Below are 22,362 nucleotides of genomic sequence, written 5' to 3'. Positions count from 1 at the left end.
TGAGCTTCTGATCGAAACTCGATTTCACCGACTGAGTCGATCACACTATGTATGTTATTTGTATTTTTATAGTAGAAGTATTCGCAAAAACATTCTTTTCTTAAAATACAAAAGTATAATTTTAAACAATATAACCGCTAATATGACTCACCAGAGCCGGAATTGTTTTTACTGGTGCTTTTATTCGGCGAGCTGTAGGCGTAGTTGGATCTCTTAAGACTCGAACGCAGTCTCGAGACGACTTCCAGATTGCTCGGTCGGTCAGCCGAATTTGGATTTGAATCTTGGGAATTTTGGCGCGTCAGATACTGCATGCCGTAATCGTGATTGACCAAACTGCCGCTTCCGTAACTTCCCGTTAAGCCGGGCATCACAGCTGCGTTTGAGTGTGTACGATAATACCCCTGAATAAGCGGAACATTTGCGTTGAGTATATATTTTTTTCCGGTTTGTCTGGCGTATATAAGCTATCAATCACATGGATTTTTATAGACTCGATATCGCTATTTTAGCTTCGACATCGTTTCGCTATTCATCTACGCTGCTTTTACGCTGTGTTGTCATCAAAATAATTAATTGTCAATAAGCAACATAAAATACTACTATTTACCAAGGAATGACCGGGCGAGTAAAGCGACGAATAGTCTCCTTCGTCTTCGAGCCGAAAGGTAGGATTGATATTGCTCTGGGACGAGGTGCTGGTGCTGGAGACGTTCGACGAGGTTCGATGGTGTGTGTACGGTGGAAAACGATTCACCACACGAGCCGGACTATTCACGCTACTTGGATTGTCATAGGCGTGAGGAAACTCCGTACACTCGAGCATTCGATCACTGAAAAAAAAACGTCGAGCTTATACTCGCTAGACTATAATTCAACAAGTAATATTTTTAAAAGATTCACTATATTGTGATTTCTTGACGATAATGTATTTTTTGAAATGATAGCGATTGTATATGTTTGATGAATCCATCAAAATCGAGTATTCATCAAAACTATACTCACTGATAATCGACTGGCGGTAAGTAAGCCGATTCGACAGGCCTAAAGTACTCGTCGGCGGTGAGCATAGAGTAAACAGGTGGTCCAAAATCGGGTAACGGAGCCCTGTAAGCCGGTGGCATTCGCTCGATCCTGGGCATCTCGGGCGAGTAGGCATCCTCGCTGTTGCTTGTCACTGAGTTCTTACGCCTGGGCGAAGGTGTCGGTACGTTGGAACCACCGCCGCCAACGACGGATGCAATGTGTTGCGGTGAATCCGTGAAACGCAAAGGCTTATCCACCAGAAGACCCGAGGCTGGTAACACCGACGGAATGCCGCCCATACTGCTGAGAAACGGCCTATGAGATAAAAGAAAATATTTAAAATCTAGGTCATTTGTTGTTCAAATAATGGTAATCAGTTTTGCTCGTTTTATTTTGTCTCTGAATTTAAATATTATTCTTATGGATTATACACAATAAACTAGCATTTTTATTGCCGCGAATCAATAAATCTTCATGAAATCTATATACTTGGTATGCAAATAATTGACGCCTTGTTATGCAAGCGCACATGATCCACTGAATATTTGAATTCTGTAATATCATTATGCGTGATAGAAAAATACAAACGCATCGAATGTAAAAAACTCCACTTGTTTAAAGTAGAACAAAAAATAACAGATCGACTGTGTGTTTTTTTTTTTTAAAACGCAGCAATTCCGTCTGTTCATTTTATACATGCATTAAGAATAAAATAGAATTTTTTAATGTAATACATGATAATTGAAGAAACAAAAGATTTACACCCAAAGGCAAACATTTAGAAATCATTTTAAGAAGCCACACGTTTCTTAAGGCATTAAGAGGTTATTTTAAAAAAAAGGAGCGGATAATCAGTTAACATGGTATTCGTCATAGTTAACATTTATTATGCAACAAGAAATCTTGACAATGACCTAGAGCTATTACTTACTAGAGCTATAAAATAAATGAAATTGATCGTATTGTTATCGGTCATTTTTAACCAACAAAGAAACGAAGATAAGCAAGTTCTTAATAGTGCAATACAGTACTATCTATAATGAAATTCTGATATAAATCGGTAAAAACGTCCTTCAACTTTTTTACAATTGCGTAACGCTAGCCGATTATTGTGAAAAAAGATATTATCTAAGTTGACTCGTGCAAGAAGGAGCTAGTCACATTTTAACTAAAACAGTTTGAAACAAATTATCTAAGTCAGTTTATCGTTGGATTTTGTTGGGGTATTAACAAACTGTTTATAACGGGATTAAGTGTTTCAATGAGTATTTGATCGAATGCTTCAATTTAATTGCCATATCACATTCTAATGAATCAAAGTGCGTAAACATCGTGGAATCAAACAAATACGAACCCTTACGTAAATTAATAATTTACTCAAGGTACAATATGATACGGATTTTTGTGTTACTATTGCTGTTGACTTTGATTGCTTGTCACATATTCACGCGTTACACCAGAAAAGGGAGGCTTCTAAATATTATACCAGGACCAGCTCCGCTTCCAATTATTGGTAACTTGCTTCAGTTTGCTGTGACATCTGCACGTAAGTTTGTATCACTTTGTATCAACATAGTTTGAAGATTGGTTTAAGAATAGATTAAGTTGATAAGAACAAAAAGATTATTATAATTACAAAATCTATAATCTTTGATATTTGTTTAAACTTGTATAGATGACTTGTGGAAAATTGCGCGTAAATATTCTACTGATTATTATCCAATCACAAGATTTTGGACTACCGGTTTATGTGTAGTGAGCGTTCGTCATCCAGATGATCTAGAGGTGAATAATACAAAACAATGTATAATATGTTTGTAACTATGATTTCACTCTTGCGTGGCCCTTTCGCATTCTCGCCATGTGCGCAAACGTTACAAATGAAAAAGAATTTTCAGAGTACATCAAAATTTAGTAATTTTAATTTTTTATTAGATACTATTAAACAGTCAAAAAACCATAACTAAAGGTTATATTTACAATTATCTCCATTCCTGGTTGAAAAGTGGACTGCTGACAAGTACAGGTTTGTTAAAAATAAATCATTAATATGTTTCCGCATTTAACTGAAACGTAGTGTGTAAATTAAATATGCGCGCATAATCAATTAAATCAATTATATTATAAGATATCAGATTTTTCTCTTAAAAAATAATGCTCATATAAGTAATAGTAAACATAATAATATATCTTTAAGGAGATAAATGGCGTCAAAGAAGAAAATTGTTAACACCAGCTTTTCATTTCAACATTTTAAAAGAGTATTTGGGTCCGATGAACGAAGAAGGGTTAAGATGCGTTGATGATCTTAAAAACGATGGTGAAAGTACAATAAAAGATCTCGTGGAGTTTCTCTCAGAATCTACATTAAATGTTATATGTGGTACAGTCCAATACTTGATTGATTTTCTGTAATTAATATAAGGTATATGATTATACTAGCTAATATTTTTTACAGAATCAACAATGGGAGTTTCATTAAATCGTATTGAAACGGGATTAACAACGAGATATAAGAAAGCAATCCATGAAATGGGATACATTGTTTCTTTCAGGTGATGTTCATGACCTTAAGAAGTTAGATTATAATCATAATTTATTACATAAATGTATACTTTATGTTATTTTTATATTTATTCGAAAAATCAGGCTTTGCCGGCCGTATATATTTGATTGGATTATGAACCTTCCATGGAAATTTGGAAACTTACAACGAAAGTCTCTAAAAATACTTCATCATTTTACTAATAAAGTAAGTTTTTGCAATATTTATTGAATTTGCCACATGGGTTTACATTAATTTACTTTTCAATATAATAATTCTATATATGATGAGTTTAGTTTATTCAAGAAAAGAAGATATTTAATGAAGAATCTAAAGGAAACTATTCAGATGTTACACAACATTCTGAAGACAATGGTGAGCATTCAGGTAAGACATTTGAAACACAACCGAAATAATAATATGGTGTAATAAAATTATATTACATCTAAAAATATTTACAGGATCTAAAAAAAGATTAGCTTTCTTAGATCTTTTATTAACAGCGAAGAAAAACAATATGATTGACGATGAAGGTATTCAAGAAGAGGTTGATACATTTACATTTGAAGTAAATACCCCATATAATATAGTGTTCTGTCTGAATATTTTTTATTTAGTGTAATTAACTAAAACATGATCACTTAAATAGGGGCATGACACTACCGCAATGGCTTTGACTTTTACTTTGATGCTACTTGCTGAAAATAAAGAAGCACAGGTATACTTAAAAGTTTTTTCGAAAGCATTAGTCTTGTGATAAGCCAAAAATTAAAATTAAATTGTATTGCAGGAAAAAGCAAGAGCCGAAGCAAAAGAAGTATTAGACTGCAGTCACGGAAAATTGGATGTGTCAGATGTTCAAAAATTGAATTATTTAGATCGGTGCATTAAAGAATCTTTGAGATTATATCCTCCCGTCTCCACTATTATGCGATACTCAGCAGATGAACTACAATTAAGTAAATAATTCTTCTAAGAAACGATAATAAATTTTGTTGTTAAAAGCATGTATTAAAACTACCTATGATCTTTTTAGAAAACGCATTGGTGCCCGCTGATACACATATAGTAGTGAATTTCTTTGACACACATAGAGATCCAAATTTTTGGCCAGAACCTAATAAATTTGATCCTGACAGATTTCTTCCTGAAAGAAGCGTTGGCCGACATCCATACGCTTTCGTCCCTTTCAGCGCAGGATCTCGGAATTGTATCGGTAAATATAAGTTTTGAAATTCAAATTTGATTCAACATTTGAGTTTACAATGCATGGAGGTCGTAATAATTTATTTCCACAGGTCAGAAATTTGCCATGATGGAAATGAAGATATTAATTGCTCGAATTTTATACGACTTTCGCTTAGAACCAACTGAACATCTTGCTGATGGATACGCGGATATTCCTTTGCTTGCAGATATTGTGATTCGACCACTTAATAAAATCTTCACGCGATTTATCAAATTATAAAAAAAATGTCATCACACATATAGGTTAGGTAGGCCAAATCTGCAAATAGGTAACTTGATACTGTCAAAAGATAGTTTTTCGTCACTTTATGTAATTATTTAATAAATTGTATTAATTATCTATTTAACATTTATACTGCATAATACTGTAATTAGAAAATACTTTGTATTATTATATAATGCGTCAATGACAGTGTAATTATTATATAGTGTATAGTACGAATTTGCTGATGTGGATACCGTAATATTTGCATGAATTGTAATGAATTCAGTAAAATGTGTTCGTGTGTATGTAGTGTGCATACAAATATTGTTATTGTAACCTGATGGAAGATATTAAATTATTTTTAAAAATCTTTTGTGCAAATCATTTGTAATACATTTTTTTATAGCACTGCGTGACATGAATCCGCATTTATGTCACGCCTATCCGTGGCATAAGTAGCGTGCTAACCTCGCGGTGCAAAAAAGGACTGCTAATGCCACGGATAGGCGTGACAGTGAATTTATGCTAATTAGTGTTATAAAATATCATACGATACACGCGTCATAAGTCGATCTTCATGGCAAGGCGTTAACCGCACTCGCTACGCTTAACGCCGCCTTATGCCACTAGTATTGTAATGTACTATCCTATTATTATTTTTTTTTTTTCAATTTTGATAAAATATACAGGTGTTACGCGAGCATAGGCAGCATTCGTGAAAAACTCTTTGGTGGTGAGAAGTTGAAATTAAACTATAAGATTTGAAACACCAATTGTCTTGCTTGTGGACCGTGATAACTTAGACCATGTAATATATGAATTCTTAACGATGTAAATATGCGGATTTAAAAAATAAAAATGTTTGTAAGTTTTATCCAACACTCCAAAGATTCATCAAATTTTAACGGAGCCTTTTTAAAGTAATATATACTGACACAATATTTTAGAAAGTTGATTAAATCTTTACACGATTTATTAAATTATGAAGAAAATAATAGAGAAAATTTTAATTTTGATCTTAACAACTTTTTTATAATGATATTATTATTTCATTAATAATTTTAATGCACAACATGTTTTTAAAATTGAGACATACATTTTTTAGAAAATAATCCAAATGAGTTTTAGACAGTGTGTCTGAACTAGATTACAACTTCTTCAAATCTTCTATAATTATGTTCTTGCTTTCACCTACGTCGAAAAGCATTTTAACGGCCTTGAAATGTTTTCGCTGATTGCTCCTCTCGACTAAGACGACAGTTAAAAAATGTCAAGTTGTCTTTTGTTTTGGTTGTACTAATGCAAATGCTGTTATACAAATATTTTTCTGTAATTCATTTGAATACCAATATTTATAAGAATTATTTAGATACGTAATGTTACACATAAATTGTATAATAAGTTAGTAAATAATTAGTCGCTAAAATTGTTTCTCTGTGGTACCTAAAACTTTATTAGTTAAAATGGTTCTAATAATGAGTTTGACAACGATAGAATTTATTTAACACTATTAACAGAAATGCCATTTGTAAATTTGAGCTTTTTACTATTTATGTAATTCATAAAAATTCGAATGCAAATTAGACTTTCCCAGAGATGAGGCTGAGATGAAGGCTACTATAAAAACAAAGTAGCGGGATTTTGCAGGCTCAGTTGTTTTGTAGTTACTTCGAGGATTACATCAACAAGCTTTTAAGGCCAATACGAAATTGAATTATTTATCAATAATAAAGATTAACGTGTGCCTTACGTTATTCAAATAGTTTTTAAATAAACTATGGTGATGTATTTACTGTTTATACTTTTCTTGGGCCCATTGTTATTTCACATTATAACTAGAACCAATAGAAGAGCCCGAATTTTGAAAAAAATTCCTGGGTTAAAACCTTATCCATTTGTGGGAAATTTGTTAACATTCAACGTTAACTGCCTAAGTAATACATTTGAAATGCACAATCATCAGAAGCTCGTAATAGTAAGATCAATAAAATTATGCCTTATATATTTTTGAATTTTAGATAAATTTTGGGAATTGGGTCGCCAATTTTCAAATGAATACTACCCGATAACACGATTTTGGCTATTTAAAACTGCAGTGATCAGTGTTCGACACCCAGATGATTTAGAGGTAATTATAAAAAGTATACATGCAGTATTACAAACTGTTTTATTGTGCATCAATAAATATAAACTGATCCGAGTATCGTTTGTTAACTTTATATAGATTATTTTCACGAGTCAAAAATTCATTGATAAAGGTTATATATACGATTACCTTCACCCATGGCTTAAAACGGGTTTACTAACTAGTACAAGTAATAAAAAACATGCATTTTTAAAAAAAACGTTTGACTTTTCCGCATGATTTAAATACCTAACGAGATTTTTCATCCAGCTAATAAATGGCGGCAGAGAAGAAAAATTTTGACACCAGCTTTCCACTTTAGTATTTTAAAAAAATATCTTGAAAATATGAATGAAGAAGGTAAAAAAATTGTAAATGAACTCAAAAATGAAGGTCAGATAATTGAAAAAAGTTTAATGCCATTTTGTTCAAGCTGCACCTTGAATATTATTTGCGGTAAATAATTCATTGATTAAAAACTTTAATATCCTTATATTACGATAATGCTACTTTAAATAAAGCTTTATTTTCAGAATCAGCCCTAGGAGTTTCTTTAGATTCCTTAGATGGCAAAATAGTTAACAAGTATAAAAATGCAGTTCACGATATAGGAAATGTTGTTCTTTATAGGCAAATATAATATCACAATATAATTTTTGTTTGCCATAATTTCTATTATAAATTGTGCTATTGTTTTAAAATTTAGAATGCCCAGGCCATTTTTGACCAACTGGATGATGAATTTTGTTTGGAAAATGGGCAGTGTTCAGAGAAATGCTGTTCGAGTTCTTCATAGGTTTACTGATGAGGTATTGTATAATATACGTATGTAGATAATGCTCCAAGGGAGTAAAAGAGGAAGCCAGTCCATAGCATGAGTTTATTGCCACTTCAGCCGAAGGCGAGGGTGTCAAACACGTGATTTGTGGTGGCCTTCTTTTTCCCGTGGCACAGACTCTATTATTTACCACATCAAGCATAGAATGTGCACTTTAGCGCTCGCTAGAATGGGCTAAAGTACGAACTTTATGCGAAAAGAAAATGTATTAAACTTTAATTGTATGTGTGATTCATTTTTAACAGATAATAAAGGAAAGAAAGACCTATCACAAAAGAATGAATAATAAATATTTAAAGGAATACGCGGACAATATTAAACAGAATAGATCTTATGAAAAGGATATAAGTATTAATATGAAACTTTTCCCTTTATTGTCGTTAATCGAGACAACTTTCTTTATTCCTTTTTTTGTGATTTTCAGATCAAAAAAAGAAGTATGCTATGCTTGATTTATTATTAGCCGCTGAGTATAATGGCCTTATAGACTACAATGGCATAAAAGAAGAAGTCGATACATTTACTTTCGAAGTGAGTAAAATGAAATTTAATTTTAATCAAATGAATGTCTGATTCAGATTATTATTAAGGGTTTATTACAGGCCCATGACACAACTGGTATGGCTATGGCATTTGCATTAATGCTACTAGCTGAAAATCATGAAGCGCAAGTAATGTTAAATATATTATATATGTGTAGCAAAAAACTGCTTTTTAAAAATAACTACAAAATTTGTTTTTTTTAGAATAAAGCTAGAGTCGAAATAATTGAAGTACTTGATAGACATAATGGAGAAATGGAATTGACAAATCTTCAAGAAATGAATTATTTGGATAGATGTATAAAAGAGGCCCTTAGACTTTTTCCTCCTGTCGCAACGGTAATGCGATATACTGCAGAAGAAGTACAACTAAGTACAATCAGATTTTATTTAGTATAATATTTATTATAAAATCTTATTGTTATAAATTTCACTAAAATGACTTTTTTTTAAGAAAATGCACTAGTTCCTGCTGATTCACATATCATGATACACCTGTATGATACGCATAGGGATCCTAACTTTTGGGCAGAACCTGAAAAGTTTGATCCTGATAGATTTCTTCCTGAAAGGAGTATTAATCGGCATCCTTTCGCATATTTGCCTTTTAGTGCAGGACCTCGTAATTGTATTGGTAATAAATAGCAAACAATTATTTTGAAATGTATACCTAACCGTATATTAATTTTTATATTTTCAGGACAAAAATTTGCAATGATAGAGCTGAAGTCATTAATTAGTTTGATTCTATATGATTTTTATCTTGAGCCCATCGATCGTCTAGACGATATGAAATTAATTGCAGACATCATTTTACGCCCACTGAATCCAATACGCATTAAATTAATAAGAATAAAAAAGTGAAGAAATTTTGTTTTATCAAAATATTTCGAGAAAAATTTATTATCTGAAAACTTTAGTATTATAAAATCAAAATTGCGATTTACTAATATGAAGTATCTTCTGCTTTTAAAAATAAAATATGTTATATACAGTATGCCCTAAACACTCTGCGTTTATCCCTGGATATGGATATCCTATGAATGATACAAGAAGAGGAGAGTTTACGATATTATGTATAATTTAAAAAATATATAATAAAATTTGTTTCATTTAAATTGTATCACAGAATAATTCATGAAATATTCTGGTACATGTTAACTGTATTAATATTTTTTGCAACACTGCACCTGCACGGAAAGTATACATTCTCTTCAATAGTAATATTAAAACAATCACATTTAAACCGTTTATTGTTTTCAAAGTACATTCACCATGGGCAATATTATTACCTGTCATTCAGATGACTAGTATAATTATATTCAACTTGAAATTGGCGCTTATAAATAACGCTTTCAGATGCGTATCCTTACATTATTCATGTAAGTTATAATGAATAAATCATAAGGTTGCTTACCTTCTATTAAGTCCTAAATACTCAAGTCTACTTAGCTTTTTGCATACAAAAAAATCACCGGCAAAGAAGGAAATAAGTAACCCGATTGCAGCTTTTTATTTTTTTGTAAATTATACTTTAATGTGGCAGGCGAAAAAAGAAGATTATCCATGTTGGATCTTTTGTTAGCCGCTCAACAAAATTGATTAATAGACGATGATGGGATCAAAGAAGAAGTAGATACATTTTTCTTTGAAGTAAGTGTATGGATGATGTTAAAACGATTACTACAGAATAAAAAAGATCATCCCTTATTGTGATATTTTAACAGGGACACGATACAACTGGAATGGCTATGACATATTTATTAATCTTACTCGCGGAAAATAAAGAAGCTCAGGTAAAAAATATTGGAATAACCCGTCTAGATAATATTTACTCTCTAAATCTGAAAGAGTGAAAAATCACTCATTTCGAGTCAAAATTTAGTCACTCTTTGCAAAAGAGCAGGACCTCGAAATTGTATTGGTAATTATGCATTTCGCATACGCATCATCACACTACTTGAAGAAGACACGAGAGCTAATAGGTGACTAATCTTTATCCTCAAAACTTTTTTGAGAGATGTTTTCTTTACAAATCTAAAATATTTTTAAGAGCAATGTTCCATGAGATTCAGTAACCGAGTTGTATATACATATATTACGTTAAGGACGTTTATAGATATACTCTGCATATAACAATAATCAAACAAGGAACCCTGGTAAAAAATTGAGCAGCGAAACTAGTGAGCAGACTAGTGACTGGCCAGTGCTACTGGCCAGTACGAAGTACATGTCACTGGCTAAGAACTACCAAGTATAATTTATACAAATCTATTATACGAATAAACAGGTATAATAAGAGCAATCAAAACATATTTAATAACGATAATTATTTTTAATTAAAAATCTACTTAAATCTACCGTTTACTCAAATAATTGTGATAATTTTTCAAATGTACGTGTTAAAGAGGCAAAAAGTAACAATCTAACCTAGTATGCTACTAGGTACAGGCTGTCTGCTCATATCTTACTTAACTCATATAGCAGCACAATCAGTACCTGACCATACACACATACATATAAGAGTATATACCACATATAGTATTCAGGTTGTATATGTTGTCTGCTATGCTATACAGCAGAATGACAGATAACACCACACACAGTTCTCACATTCTCAGTCAATGTTAAAAATGATATGGTATACACTGACTCAATCATTGTTGATTAAGTGTAAATTATAAAAATGTGTCATCTATGTGCCCAAAGTCACCAATGATGAGGTCTGAAAGTGAATTGCACAGATTTTTATCTCATCAGTATGCGAGCCAGTTACTGTGAATGTCCAAATCTGTCATTATCATGCTAAATTCATGATATTAAAGTTGGATGTCTGTTCTGTTATGTGAAGACTTGTAAATTATTTAAAAACTGACTGCCATGTCAGTTTTTACTTAACCATCTTGGTTCGGCTTTTGATCTTGAACCCTATGGCTTTGGTGGCAAAATATACAGGTGGGTCTATATACATGAAAGACGAATTCATATCAGCTAGAATGAATTTAACTAAATATATTATTTCAACATGCCAATACAAATTAAGATGCAAATTTGTAGTCCTCCAGGTATGATAGTTTACAAATGAGAGCAAAATCAAATTTTTATTGGTTTCGATTACTTGTTTCACAGTTTTAATTTTGCTCTTATTTGAAAACTATCATACCTAGAGCATTGAAATTTTGCAACTTAATTTGTATTGACATGTTCAAACAGTATATTGAGTTGAATTCATTCTAGCTGATATGAATTCGACTTTCATGTATGAGCCCACCTGTATTTTTTGACGCCGAAGCGATAAGATTCAAGGTGAAAAGCCGAACCAAGACTGTTAAGTGAAAACTGAGATGACAGGCTGTTTCTAAATAATTTAACAAGTCTTATTGCAAAAGAACAGACATCGAACTTCAATATCATGGATTTAGCATGATAATGATAGTACTTGGATATTGACAGAAACTGGCTCGTATACTGATGAGGTTGAAATATCTGTTCAAACCTCATCATTGGTGACTGAGCACATCGATGACACTTTTTACACAGTACTTGCACTTACACAACACAAAGTCAGTCAGTACCGCATACTTGTACATTTCCAATGCTAAAAATAGTAAGAAACGCACAATTGTCATTAGTTATAATTTCAAGTCTGATTCCCCAGTCCTTGGCCAGTGACTGTGTCAAAAATCTAACGAAATAGGCACAGCGACTGGCGAGTCACTGCTGAACGCACTGGCCAGTTCAATCTGAACTGGGCAGTGACTGCTAATAAACTGTTGAACATTTCTACCAGGGAAATATGTAAATTATAAAGCTCGCAGTACAGAAATCACAAAGATATCTTAATTCTGTATCAAAAGAAGCTCTCAAAAATGTTGAGGCAGTTTGATGCATAGAGGCGTTGGTGTTCTCTTGTGAGGTAATAAAAATGAATATAAATTCATAGCATTCGCAAAAGTTTGATTGCTCAGCTACTTTATGACTTTTAGTTAGATCCCGTTGATCGATTAGCTGATATGTGAAACATAGCTGATATAGTAATACGCACACTAAAGCCATTTCGCATAAAACTAACTAAAATTAATAAAGATTAGAAATTAAGTTGAAACTAACCAAAGAAGACTAATAAAATAGTTTACGTGACAAACAAACTATTACAGTAAATATTTCTAAGTGTGTTTTATAATAAGAATTAAATGTGATATAATGATATTTCAATATATGCGATATCTGTACAGAGCGGCCTATTAATATAATTATAATAATCTTATAAATCCAAATTTATGAGCTGAAGATTGAGACCTCTTCTTGTAATCATATGCAAGTGGTGCGGCATATCTTATCAATTCATTGATTTACTGTGGAGTTACATCAACATTACACAACTGTTTATAATTAGGAAACTTTAATTCTTTTATTTTAATAATAAGTCCAACAATTAATTTCAATAAAATTATATTTGATTTTAAAAAATCGTATGATTTTAAGAGCCGTTTCTATGTGTAATGTAATCAAATACTCGCATCAATTTAAAACATGAAGCGATAAGCCCTAGATAGTTATAATGCATTCTTGCAAACCGAAAGTGATTAGGCACTTAGCAACTAGTTCGAAGAAAAATTATTATCGGATTTGAGAACAAATGCTAGTACAGTTTGCATTAGATCGCACGCACGTGAACATCTTTCGCATTCTATCATTCTAATGTGTTATTATTATTCAATATTATTAAATTATTATCAATATTATATAACAAATATAGCAAAAGCTTAGTTCAGTTTATTAAAAGTCACAGTGAATTGTATATATTATATTATAATCATGATATTCTATTTATCCTCTTTGCTTTTGGTTTTATGTATCTTTCATATAATTACTCGATATAATCGAAGAGGAAGATTGTTAAGTAAAATACCAGGCCCAACAGCTTATCCCATAGTAGGTAATCTGTTGATGTTTAACATGAGTAGCATGCGTAAGTATTTTTTAAATTTTATATTTCGACTTTGCTCTAAATTGTCCTGGATACAATAACAAACAAAATTTTAGTTAAAATGTTTTTGCTTGTTGTTCCAGATGATTTTTGGCAATTAGGTAGATTAACTATGAAAAAGTATTATCCAATTACAAGATTTTGGGGCCTTCATAGTGCGTTAATCTCCGTTGGTCATCCTGAAGATTTAGAGGTGAGAAATGCGATGGACTGTATTATTACATTATCAGATAAGAACTTATTAAGAAAGCATACAGAATGTATTTTTATTAAGTACATAGATTTTACTGAGCAGCCAAAAAGTCATTGAAAAAGGTTATGTGTATTGGTATCTGCAACCTTGGTTGCGAACTGGATTATTGACAAGCACAGATGACAAATGGCGCCAAAGGCGAAAAATTTTAACACCAGCATTTCATTTTAGTATTCTGCAAAAATACTTTGATATCACGAGTGAACAAGGAGAAAGATTTATCGAAGATTTGAAAGCAGAAGGCGACGAAACCATCAAGAGTTTAATGCCGTTATGTTCAAACTATACTTTAAATATTATCTGCGGTAAATATTAATACAATAATACATTTCATGCAAATTAGACTAATTAGCATTTTTCTAATAACTGTCAACAGAATCAATACTAGGTGTTGTATTGAATAAAATGAATGATCAAGAAGTAAAAAAATATAAGCAAGCTATTCTTGATGTAGGGTCTGTAGTGCTGTACAGGTAAATTAAATTGATTTTAATATATATATATATATATATATATATATATATATATATATATATATATATATATATAAATGAACAATTATAAAAATGAATATGACTAATATTGATTAATCCACAGAACCGTGCGACCATTCATAGCAAATTGGATGTTGCCTTTCGTGTGGAAAATTGGGCATATGCAAAGAAACGCGTTGAAAATTTTGCATGATTTTACTGACAAGGTAATAATAATTTTAAAAGCATAATTTCAAAACAAATTTTAAATTATCTTTGCTATAAAAGGTTTTAAAAGAAAGAAGAAAATACCATGAAAGCACTGGATACAGATACTTGAATGACGAGTACACTGGCGAAGTAAAATATGATTTGGGCATAGGTAAAAATAACTATTTTACCAGTACAGGATCATATACAAATAATGTCCTCCAGCAATCGAATTCGTAACAACTTATTGACAATAAATTAACTGTAGGTCGTAAAAGAAGATTAGCTATGCTAGATCTTCTACTTGCAGCTGAGAAAAATGGTTTAATTCAAGAAGATGGAATAAAAGAGGAAGTTGATACTTTTACTTTTGAGGTAAATATTTAATTATTAAAAGTATTGTATTGAACTATTTTTAAATTTACTATACTGGAATATGTAAAAATAATTTAGGGTCATGATACGTCATCCATGGCAATGACGTTTACACTAATGTTACTTGCCGAGAATAAAGAAGCACAGGTGAATATTTAACTCGCTATTATTTACTACACTCGTGACTTTAGATGCGTTAAGAAATTCACTTTGAAATATAATTTCTTAAGGATCTAGCTAGAGTGGAAGTAATTCGTGTATTAGACAAAAGTGGAGGTAAAATTGGAGTAACGGAGATTCAAGAATTACATTATCTCGAAAGGTGTCTGAAAGAATCGTTTCGCCTTTACCCACCTGTAGCAACCTTGATGAGATATGTTTCAGAGGAACTTGAATTAAGTGAGAGAACCAAAACCGATATTTTGGTTTAGTTCACGTACAAGTACAAAAAAAAATATTTTTTTGTTCCAGAGAATGCAACTGTACCGGCAGATTCACATGTTATGATTCATTTTTGGGACACTCATAGGGATGTCAATTTCTGGCCAGAACCCGACAAATTTGATCCTGACAGATTTCTACCAGAAAATGCAAAAAATCGACATCCTTATGCTTATGTACCCTTTAGTGCAGGACCTCGCAATTGTATCGGTAATTCAAATTACGCTTTTTTTCGCTAATAAATGTAAAATAGGGATTATAATTTTGCTTGTTATAGGTCAAAAATTTGCAATAATGGAGCTCAAGTCATTAATTGCTCGCATTTTGTATGATTTTTACTTAGAACCAGTTGATCGAACAACTGATATGAGATTGATTGCAGACATTATATTGCGACCATTAGATCCAGTTCATTTGAAGTTTATCAAAATAAATAAATGTTAATATTTACTGTAATTTTATACCTGACATATATCAGATTAAAGTTTAATGCTCAACACAATTTTGATATTTAACTATTAATTTATACAAATCAATTCTAAAACGATCAAAACTTATATACAAATAATTTATGTGAAAAAAGTCAAACTGACCTGTAATGCCTCGCCGGTCCGTGATAGGTATTGTGCGCGTAGCCACTGCTAGAGCTAAATTCGTATTCAGGTCCTAGGTATCCCGAATTCCTGTTGGATCCAGAGTCCCCGGTACCACCAGCTCCTTGCATCATCCACCATCTGGTAGGCTCATCCTCATGAAATTGGGCTATTCTAGGCGGTTGAAGTCGTGGATGAATCTGTGAGACATTCGACTGTCGCACATCAAAATCCATTGTTATGCTGGCCAGCATCGCGCCGATGTTGCAGATGACCAGCTCGATTATGCTCAGCTTTGGCTTTTTCACGTCACCGTTGTATAGCGTGGGCATTTGCATTGGCATCTGCATGATGTAGGTCCCTGTCAGGCCCGGCTTAACAGGATAATCCACTTGGGAAGTGAGCGAGGCACTGTTGTTACTTGAAGTTGTGGTTGACGCCCAGTCTGCAATGTTGACGCTGCCACCGCCACCGCCCGTCAATTGGTCACTCGCCAACAACGTGTAATCTGTGTGGATTTGGTTTTCATTCATCAGTTTTTAATTTCTTCGTACAACTATACTGGCTCTTTAGTTCTCCTTTCACAAAAATACATCATAAATGGCATTATTTTTTCTTTGACTATAAAATTCATCGAATCGTGTCATATAGTATATACTTTTTAAAACAAACATTTTTAATCTTTTCATCCATTTTTTATGACATGAAATTTTCAAGTTCTTATAGTGGCTCATAAAAATGAATATTATTTTAAAATGCAAAGAATCACAATTCTGTAATACGATTTCACCGTTTTAAAAACTCTCAAATAAGAGTATAATATTTTATTTTCCATTGTTTAATGTCCGTGCCTAATCTTAGTTTACCTTACCTTTTTTAGCGACAATTTGATGACTCTGGCACTTTGTAATTGTATTCGCAATCACACTATTCGAATAAATACTAAATCTATATCAATTACATGTAATATATGTATGTATGCATATAGACGCATGCGACATTCATCGAAAATGCTCGATATGTAACAAGAGAGACAGGGAAAAGAAATGTTATAAGTAGGGACGTTTTTAACGGCACAATCTCGACATAAGACAAAAGGAAAGAACTAGTTATTATATTTTGGTGGAGACGTTTTTCCGCATTATATGACTCATTTTGAAAAATTGTGTTAATCGTGGTTAAGAAACATATGATTTTTAAAAGCATTAGCTGATGTACCGACTGTGTTTTTCACACGAAAAATATGACAAAAATGCCGTTAATTAAAAAAACTTAAAAAAAAAAACAAATCAAAATTCTATAATTAAATATATTGCTGTTAACTATTGAACTATAAATATTTAACTTATTAAACAAAAATTTATCAAACGTGCGAAGAACACGTGATTAGCTTAATTTCAAATTGCGTGCATTTTTATTGTATACAAGGGTTTCAATATGAAGCATGCAGCATAAATAGTATAATAAAAATATATAAAGCTGTTACAGTAAGCATCATAGCAGATAGATTAGCAACTACAAAATCGTACATATATATATATATATATATATATATATATATATATATATATATATATATATATAATATTTATAACATACTGGAGGTGGGATAAATATAAAGGATTGCGGAACAAAAAAATGGAAACGAATGTTTTTGGATACTACGGATAAAACATGCTGGGAAATTTTTACGCTCAATGCTCATCTCCTTTTATTTCATTCATCATATTAATAAAAGTTTTAGTAATTTACACTGGCTAGTTGTTATCTTTAAATGCCAATGCTAATCAGTCAAATATATTTTTTTTAGTAAAATAAATGTTAGATCACAACAATGAAATAAATTCGATTATTTGCGCGATAAGCCGAGCGTAAAAATGAAAATAAAAGTAATCCAAAAAACAAAAAATAATTCGTATCCAACTCAAAAAATGATTTTTATTGAAAAATTTGTTTACTATTTCTAAATACAGTTGTGTGTGTATGTGCATATAGCAGTGGTGTAAAATAAAAACGATGACTCTACATAATACATAATTACTTTTGCATAAAAAAAAACATAGAGTAAGAAAATCTATTTTTCAGTGCTTGTTTCTTGACTGCACTTGCAGAATGTAATATAATGTAGAATGAGAACACTTCATGTACTATATTTTTTTACGTTTTAACGTTATTTCTTAGTAAGAAAACAATATTTTGGTTTTTAGACTCTTTCAGAGCAATACTTCGCGAATGGAAAAATGCACATTTACATAATATTGTTTGCTTTTTTCCTTGACAAATTTATAAATAATTTTTTATATGGTTTTTTATCAGAACATTTTTTTATATCCGGCGGGTTGAAAATTAGCATTGCTTTTTGTTAGAATGTTATGTATAATTGGACTTTTAACTGGAAAAAATAATAAAAGAACCAACACCAGATAGACCGCACTTGCATTTGACGTTATCATAATTATTATTATATTAATAATATTATTATTATCACTATGATTATAATTATTAATATTATTATGATTATTATAAATATCATTATTGTTACTATAATTATAAATATAATATAATAAATGATGTTATTATAACTGAATTGTTCAATTCTATTTTAGAAAGCATCTCGGTGGATGCAATAAAGATATAACTGATGAGAAAACTATTGATTTTATTTTATCAATTTGCTCGCAGAATCGAAAATAATAGTATAAAAAAGAAAATAAACGGGGCAAGTTTACAAATCTTGGATAATCATTTTTTATATTTTACTCATACTTAAAAAATGGTGATTGAAGACTAATGTATGTATATTCAATATTTAATAAATTAATCATAAAAATATTCTAATAAAATAGGGTATGTAAAAAATTGGAACAAAAAAAATTTATCAAAATTACGATAACATGTATAATATGCATACGTTGAAAAATCATAATATAGAGCTACCTAATTTTAATGCATGCAAACGTTTCAATACTTAAAAAATGATTATTTGACATGTGACTTGTCTATAAAAACCGAAGATATAGGAAAAAGTAGAGACAGAAGGCAGTAGCCGGTTTCCCGCTGTCAGAAATTGCAGCAGCCGTTACGTCCCGTGTGCTTTCCATAATCGTATCAATCGCGACAAAAGAACTTACATAAATCAAAAAGTAGTGTAATGGTCCCTCACCGAAAAATTTGTCTAAGAGCATGGAAAGTCTACATACACAGTAGAGAAAAGGGAGAGAAAACAGATATATAATTTCATGGGCTTTTTATATGTTTAGACGCACTATAGATTATCAAGAATCCTCATTGTAGGCTCGAATTTAACCCGAGGTAAAACGTACACGTATGCAAACGTACGATGACTAAATAAAAGAATCAGATGAACAGCAATACAAATAAAATATTCAACTAGAGCCAGATATTCAACTGGCTATATGCTAAAAACGTGTCCACCTATTGTGCGTTCTTTGAGGGATCGATTTTCATATCGACAACGCAGGTTTTACGTTGATTTAAAAATCTAACATTCACATTAAATGGTAATTTTACATTCCAATATTTTTTTCGAAACATAATGGCTGATTTATTTTAATCATTGATTGTCAATTAGTTAAAAAAAATTATTATTGCCAATTATTCAAGTGGTACGCCTAAAGCGTAAATCACGTATAAAAAAATCAACTTATTTTGATTTAAACTTGTATATATGCGTAAATTTATGAAGATAACGGCAAGGATTTGTAAATTAAAATTTGTCGCAGGACCCGTTGATTCGAATGTGGACTTAGGGAAGATAGGCAAAAATAAATCACACTTTCCTTCCACGTCGAACATGCATTAATACTAATTTAAAGAGCAGAAAAGACACCTCTGATCATATTATTTGTCTATCAGCCGAAATATACAGTAAAAATAGTTTTTATTTTTGTAAAAACATTTGAAATTTGTATTGGATTTAAATTTCATACGAATTTTCATTAATTTCATACGAAGTGGGTAATTTAAATGGGAACGATCCGAGGTATCTCATAATAGTACATTACGATACTAGTGGCATAAGTTGTACTTTACTGCACGGCGTGTATTAAAGCCGTGCCATGAAGATCGACTTATGACGCGTGTATCGAACGATATTCTATAGCACTCACTAGCATAAATCCGCTTTCACGGGTGAACTGTGACATTAGCAGTTCATTTTCGTACCGTGAGGTTAGCAGATATGCAGATATGCACGATGCAATAAAGGACTGCTTATGGCACGGATAGGCGTGACATAAATGCGGATTTTTGCCACCCAGTACTATAAAAAGTATGTACTGCTGAATTTTGAGTTATGATAATAACGAACTAATGCCACTTAAACGTAAAGTATATCTTATGAAACGAACGAAAAGTATGTGCTACTGCTTAATTTTAATTATGACTTACAGGGAACGTGGATGTTCTCCTTGGAAAGGCCTGCGATGAATAAAAAAGCGTTTGCTTACAAAGTAACTTGTAGACACGTTGCAGTCATTTTTTAAACGATTTCGTTCTTACATTCTAAAGGAGTCCGGAGTAATTTATTGCAAGAACATTCTTGGATAGTGCCGTCACAAAATCCTTCATTATGTTTTATAACAAACATAAGAGATATGTGCTTATATGCGTTTATGTTGGAATTTGTATAAAGAACTTACTTTTAGTACATTACGATACTAGTGGAATAAGTCGCACTTTACGGCACGGCGTGTATCTATAAAATATCGTATAGTACGATATTTTATAGAACTGACTAGAATAAATCCTCTGTCACGCTTATCCGTGGAATAAGTAGCCCTTTTTTGCAGCGTGAAGTTAGCGATTATCACGATGCAAAAAAGGGCTACTTATTCCACGGATAAGCGTGACATAAGTGAGGATTTATTCCACGCAGTGCTATACAAATACAGTTATATTAGTACTTTTTAATTTTCTTATCTACGGGTTCATATTATTTTGTGTTACGATCATTTATAACTTTTATTAAATGGCTTTTTGTACTAATTATTTTTTACTTTTTTTTTTATTCGCGTCAATCGCTAATTTAGACACTAACCGACCGATTCGTAAGTACAATTAACTTATGTATGAAACTTTTCATTTAATTACAATATGTATTATACGATGCATACAGAAAAATTTCATTATGCATTTATCTTATAAATCATATAAAAAGAATCTTCCAGAACAAATTATTCCAGCATCCTTGAACTGATAGCCTCGCACGAAAATTGTAATAAGCTTATACACCCAAGTTTTTATGTATCTACCAATCTTATTTAGCCAATCTCTATGAAAGCTTTTATTTTCAATTATTAAAATTACATTTACTTGTAAACCTTTTTATTCGATAACGTATAATTGCACTTGCGAAACATAAAAATCAAGGTTATATAATTAACAAATTTAATATCACATTAGTGTACGAATTATAAAATTTTCATAAAGATAGCTAAAGAAGGTCTTGACTAATCTATGCTAAACAATAAGAAGCAAGACTTTTGGATATAAACTAGTCTAATCGTAGTAGCTTAACCATAAAGCTAATGTTGCAGACTGTTCATTTACATTTGGCAAATTCATGAATTTTCAATTGTAAAAATTATACGAGCGCGATAGAATGATCGATATTTTGTACGCTTCAGCAACTACGCAGCTTAAATATTAATTTGGAATGTGAAATAGAGTAACGTTAAATTTAAGTGAACAGTCTAGCACATCAACAAATATCAGCAGCGTCCAACAGTCACTGTTTTTCCGAAGGCCGTTCAGCGCAGCCATCGTGAAAACAGAGCCAAAGCCTGGAGGCAGCCTCAATTCTTCTTTGCCGTGCCGCTACAGTTTTTACGGAAGAACTTTTTGGCCACGTGAATCTTGGGCTTAGCGAATGAGCATATGGTCGTGAGATTATGATTGTTCGTTCCGTCGGTACTTCGCTTCAACCCGATGATCCTCGTGTCGTCGGCGCTCCGTGTTATTCGCGTGCCGTTCGTGCCGTTTCTCGCGCTGCTATCGTTATCCTCGATCAGGTCCTCGGTTTCGTCGTCGCTCCCGAAACCCGGCTCGTTGTCACTGAAGTTACTACTATTGTTACAGCCCTCGCTGGCCTTGTTGTGAAAGTCTAGCTCCTGAAGCAGCTTCAGGTTGATTCGCGACCTGAGCGAGGTCGAGCTGCTGTCGTCGTTCGACTGCTCGGACTCGAGGTTGCACAACTCGGACTCGAGGTTCTCGAAGTCGATGCCCTCGCGCGAGTTCGCCGCCAGAAAGCTCGGCGTGCTCGACGTCGTGGTCTGTTGCTTGTCGAACCTCGGCAGTGATACGCTGTCCTGGAGCACGCTGTACTCGACTTTGACGCTGCCAGCGCTGCCGCCGCTCTTGTCGTCCAACGCGTCCCTACTACCCCACGCTTTGACCCTACTAAAGACCCTCAGAGGACTCTTGGAGAGCCGCGACTTGTGGGCGACCGAGTTCTCGGGACTGGACTCGAGGCCGTCG

At 32.4% G+C, this 22,362-nt stretch overlaps 4 protein-coding genes across 13 annotated transcripts in view; 3 read left to right on the top strand and 1 right to left on the bottom strand.

Annotated features, from left to right (window-relative positions):
• The window catches only part of LOC100117604 (mitogen-activated protein kinase kinase kinase 11), a 34,483-nt gene that overhangs the window by 5,326 nt on the left and 6,795 nt on the right, over positions 1–22,362 (bottom strand). For all 10 annotated transcript variants that reach the window (XM_031929653.2, XM_032599108.1, XM_031929647.2 and 7 more), the window contains 4 exons: positions 15,865–16,372; positions 1,006–1,341; positions 611–833; positions 152–404 (listed from right to left, as the gene is read on the bottom strand). In XM_031929653.2, the coding sequence (XP_031785513.1) occupies positions 152–404; positions 611–833; positions 1,006–1,341; positions 15,865–16,372 (1,320 nt within the window). The remainder of the gene's footprint in view (positions 1–151; positions 405–610; positions 834–1,005; positions 1,342–15,864; positions 16,373–22,362) is intronic.
• On the top strand, positions 2,224–5,395 carry CYP4AB9 (cytochrome P450 4AB9). Its single transcript, NM_001172464.1, has 12 exons — positions 2,224–2,572; positions 2,702–2,811; positions 2,962–3,052; positions 3,224–3,409; positions 3,485–3,581; positions 3,676–3,778; positions 3,868–3,958; positions 4,033–4,139; positions 4,221–4,289; positions 4,362–4,530; positions 4,608–4,787; positions 4,870–5,395. Exons 1-12 carry the CDS (start codon positions 2,416–2,418, stop codon positions 5,037–5,039), a joined length of 1,530 nt encoding a protein of 509 aa, NP_001165935.1. The 5' UTR covers positions 2,224–2,415; the 3' UTR covers positions 5,040–5,395.
• On the top strand, positions 8,349–9,643 carry LOC100678933 (probable cytochrome P450 4ac1). The gene is made up of 5 exons (XM_031929656.1): positions 8,349–8,518; positions 8,590–8,658; positions 8,734–8,902; positions 8,984–9,163; positions 9,230–9,643. The coding sequence occupies exons 1-5, from the start codon at positions 8,432–8,434 to the stop codon at positions 9,391–9,393; spliced, it is 669 nt and encodes a 222-aa protein (XP_031785516.1). The 5' UTR covers positions 8,349–8,431; the 3' UTR covers positions 9,394–9,643.
• Positions 13,118–15,773, top strand: LOC100117647 (cytochrome P450 4C1). The gene is made up of 11 exons (XM_001601772.5): positions 13,118–13,501; positions 13,603–13,712; positions 13,801–14,077; positions 14,149–14,245; positions 14,370–14,472; positions 14,534–14,627; positions 14,724–14,830; positions 14,909–14,977; positions 15,061–15,229; positions 15,302–15,481; positions 15,549–15,773. Exons 1-11 carry the CDS (start codon positions 13,348–13,350, stop codon positions 15,713–15,715), a joined length of 1,527 nt encoding a protein of 508 aa, XP_001601822.2. The 5' UTR covers positions 13,118–13,347; the 3' UTR covers positions 15,716–15,773.

This window comes from Nasonia vitripennis, chromosome 4 (assembly GCF_009193385.2).
Source record: "Nasonia vitripennis strain AsymCx chromosome 4, Nvit_psr_1.1, whole genome shotgun sequence".
Classification (NCBI taxonomy): Eukaryota; Metazoa; Arthropoda; class Insecta; order Hymenoptera; family Pteromalidae; genus Nasonia; species Nasonia vitripennis.
The sequence above is the reverse complement of the archived record's forward strand: the minus strand, read 5'-3'. Positions and strand labels throughout refer to the sequence as shown.

What these genes read in the sequence shown, in the direction of transcription:
- CYP4AB9 (NM_001172464.1), top strand. Translation starts at nt 2,416, where the DNA reads ATGATACGGATTTTTGTGTTACTATTGCTGTTGACTTTGATTGCTTGT. An exon ending in TGGACTGCTGACAAGTACAG is followed by an intron (nt 3,053 to 3,223) that starts GTTTGTTAAAAA and finishes TATATCTTTAAG; the next exon opens with GAGATAAATGGCGTCAAAGA. An exon ending in TTGATACATTTACATTTGAA is followed by an intron (nt 4,140 to 4,220) that starts GTAAATACCCCA and finishes TCACTTAAATAG; the next exon opens with GGGCATGACACTACCGCAAT.
- LOC100678933 (XM_031929656.1), top strand. Translation starts at nt 8,432, where the DNA reads ATGCTTGATTTATTATTAGCCGCTGAGTATAATGGCCTTATAGACTAC. An exon ending in TCGATACATTTACTTTCGAA is followed by an intron (nt 8,519 to 8,589) that starts GTGAGTAAAATG and finishes GGTTTATTACAG; the next exon opens with GCCCATGACACAACTGGTAT. An exon ending in TGCAGAAGAAGTACAACTAA is followed by an intron (nt 8,903 to 8,983) that starts GTACAATCAGAT and finishes CTTTTTTTTAAG; the next exon opens with AAAATGCACTAGTTCCTGCT.
- LOC100117647 (XM_001601772.5), top strand. Translation starts at nt 13,348, where the DNA reads ATGATATTCTATTTATCCTCTTTGCTTTTGGTTTTATGTATCTTTCAT. An exon ending in TACTTTAAATATTATCTGCG is followed by an intron (nt 14,078 to 14,148) that starts GTAAATATTAAT and finishes AACTGTCAACAG; the next exon opens with AATCAATACTAGGTGTTGTA. An exon ending in TTGATACTTTTACTTTTGAG is followed by an intron (nt 14,831 to 14,908) that starts GTAAATATTTAA and finishes AAAATAATTTAG; the next exon opens with GGTCATGATACGTCATCCAT.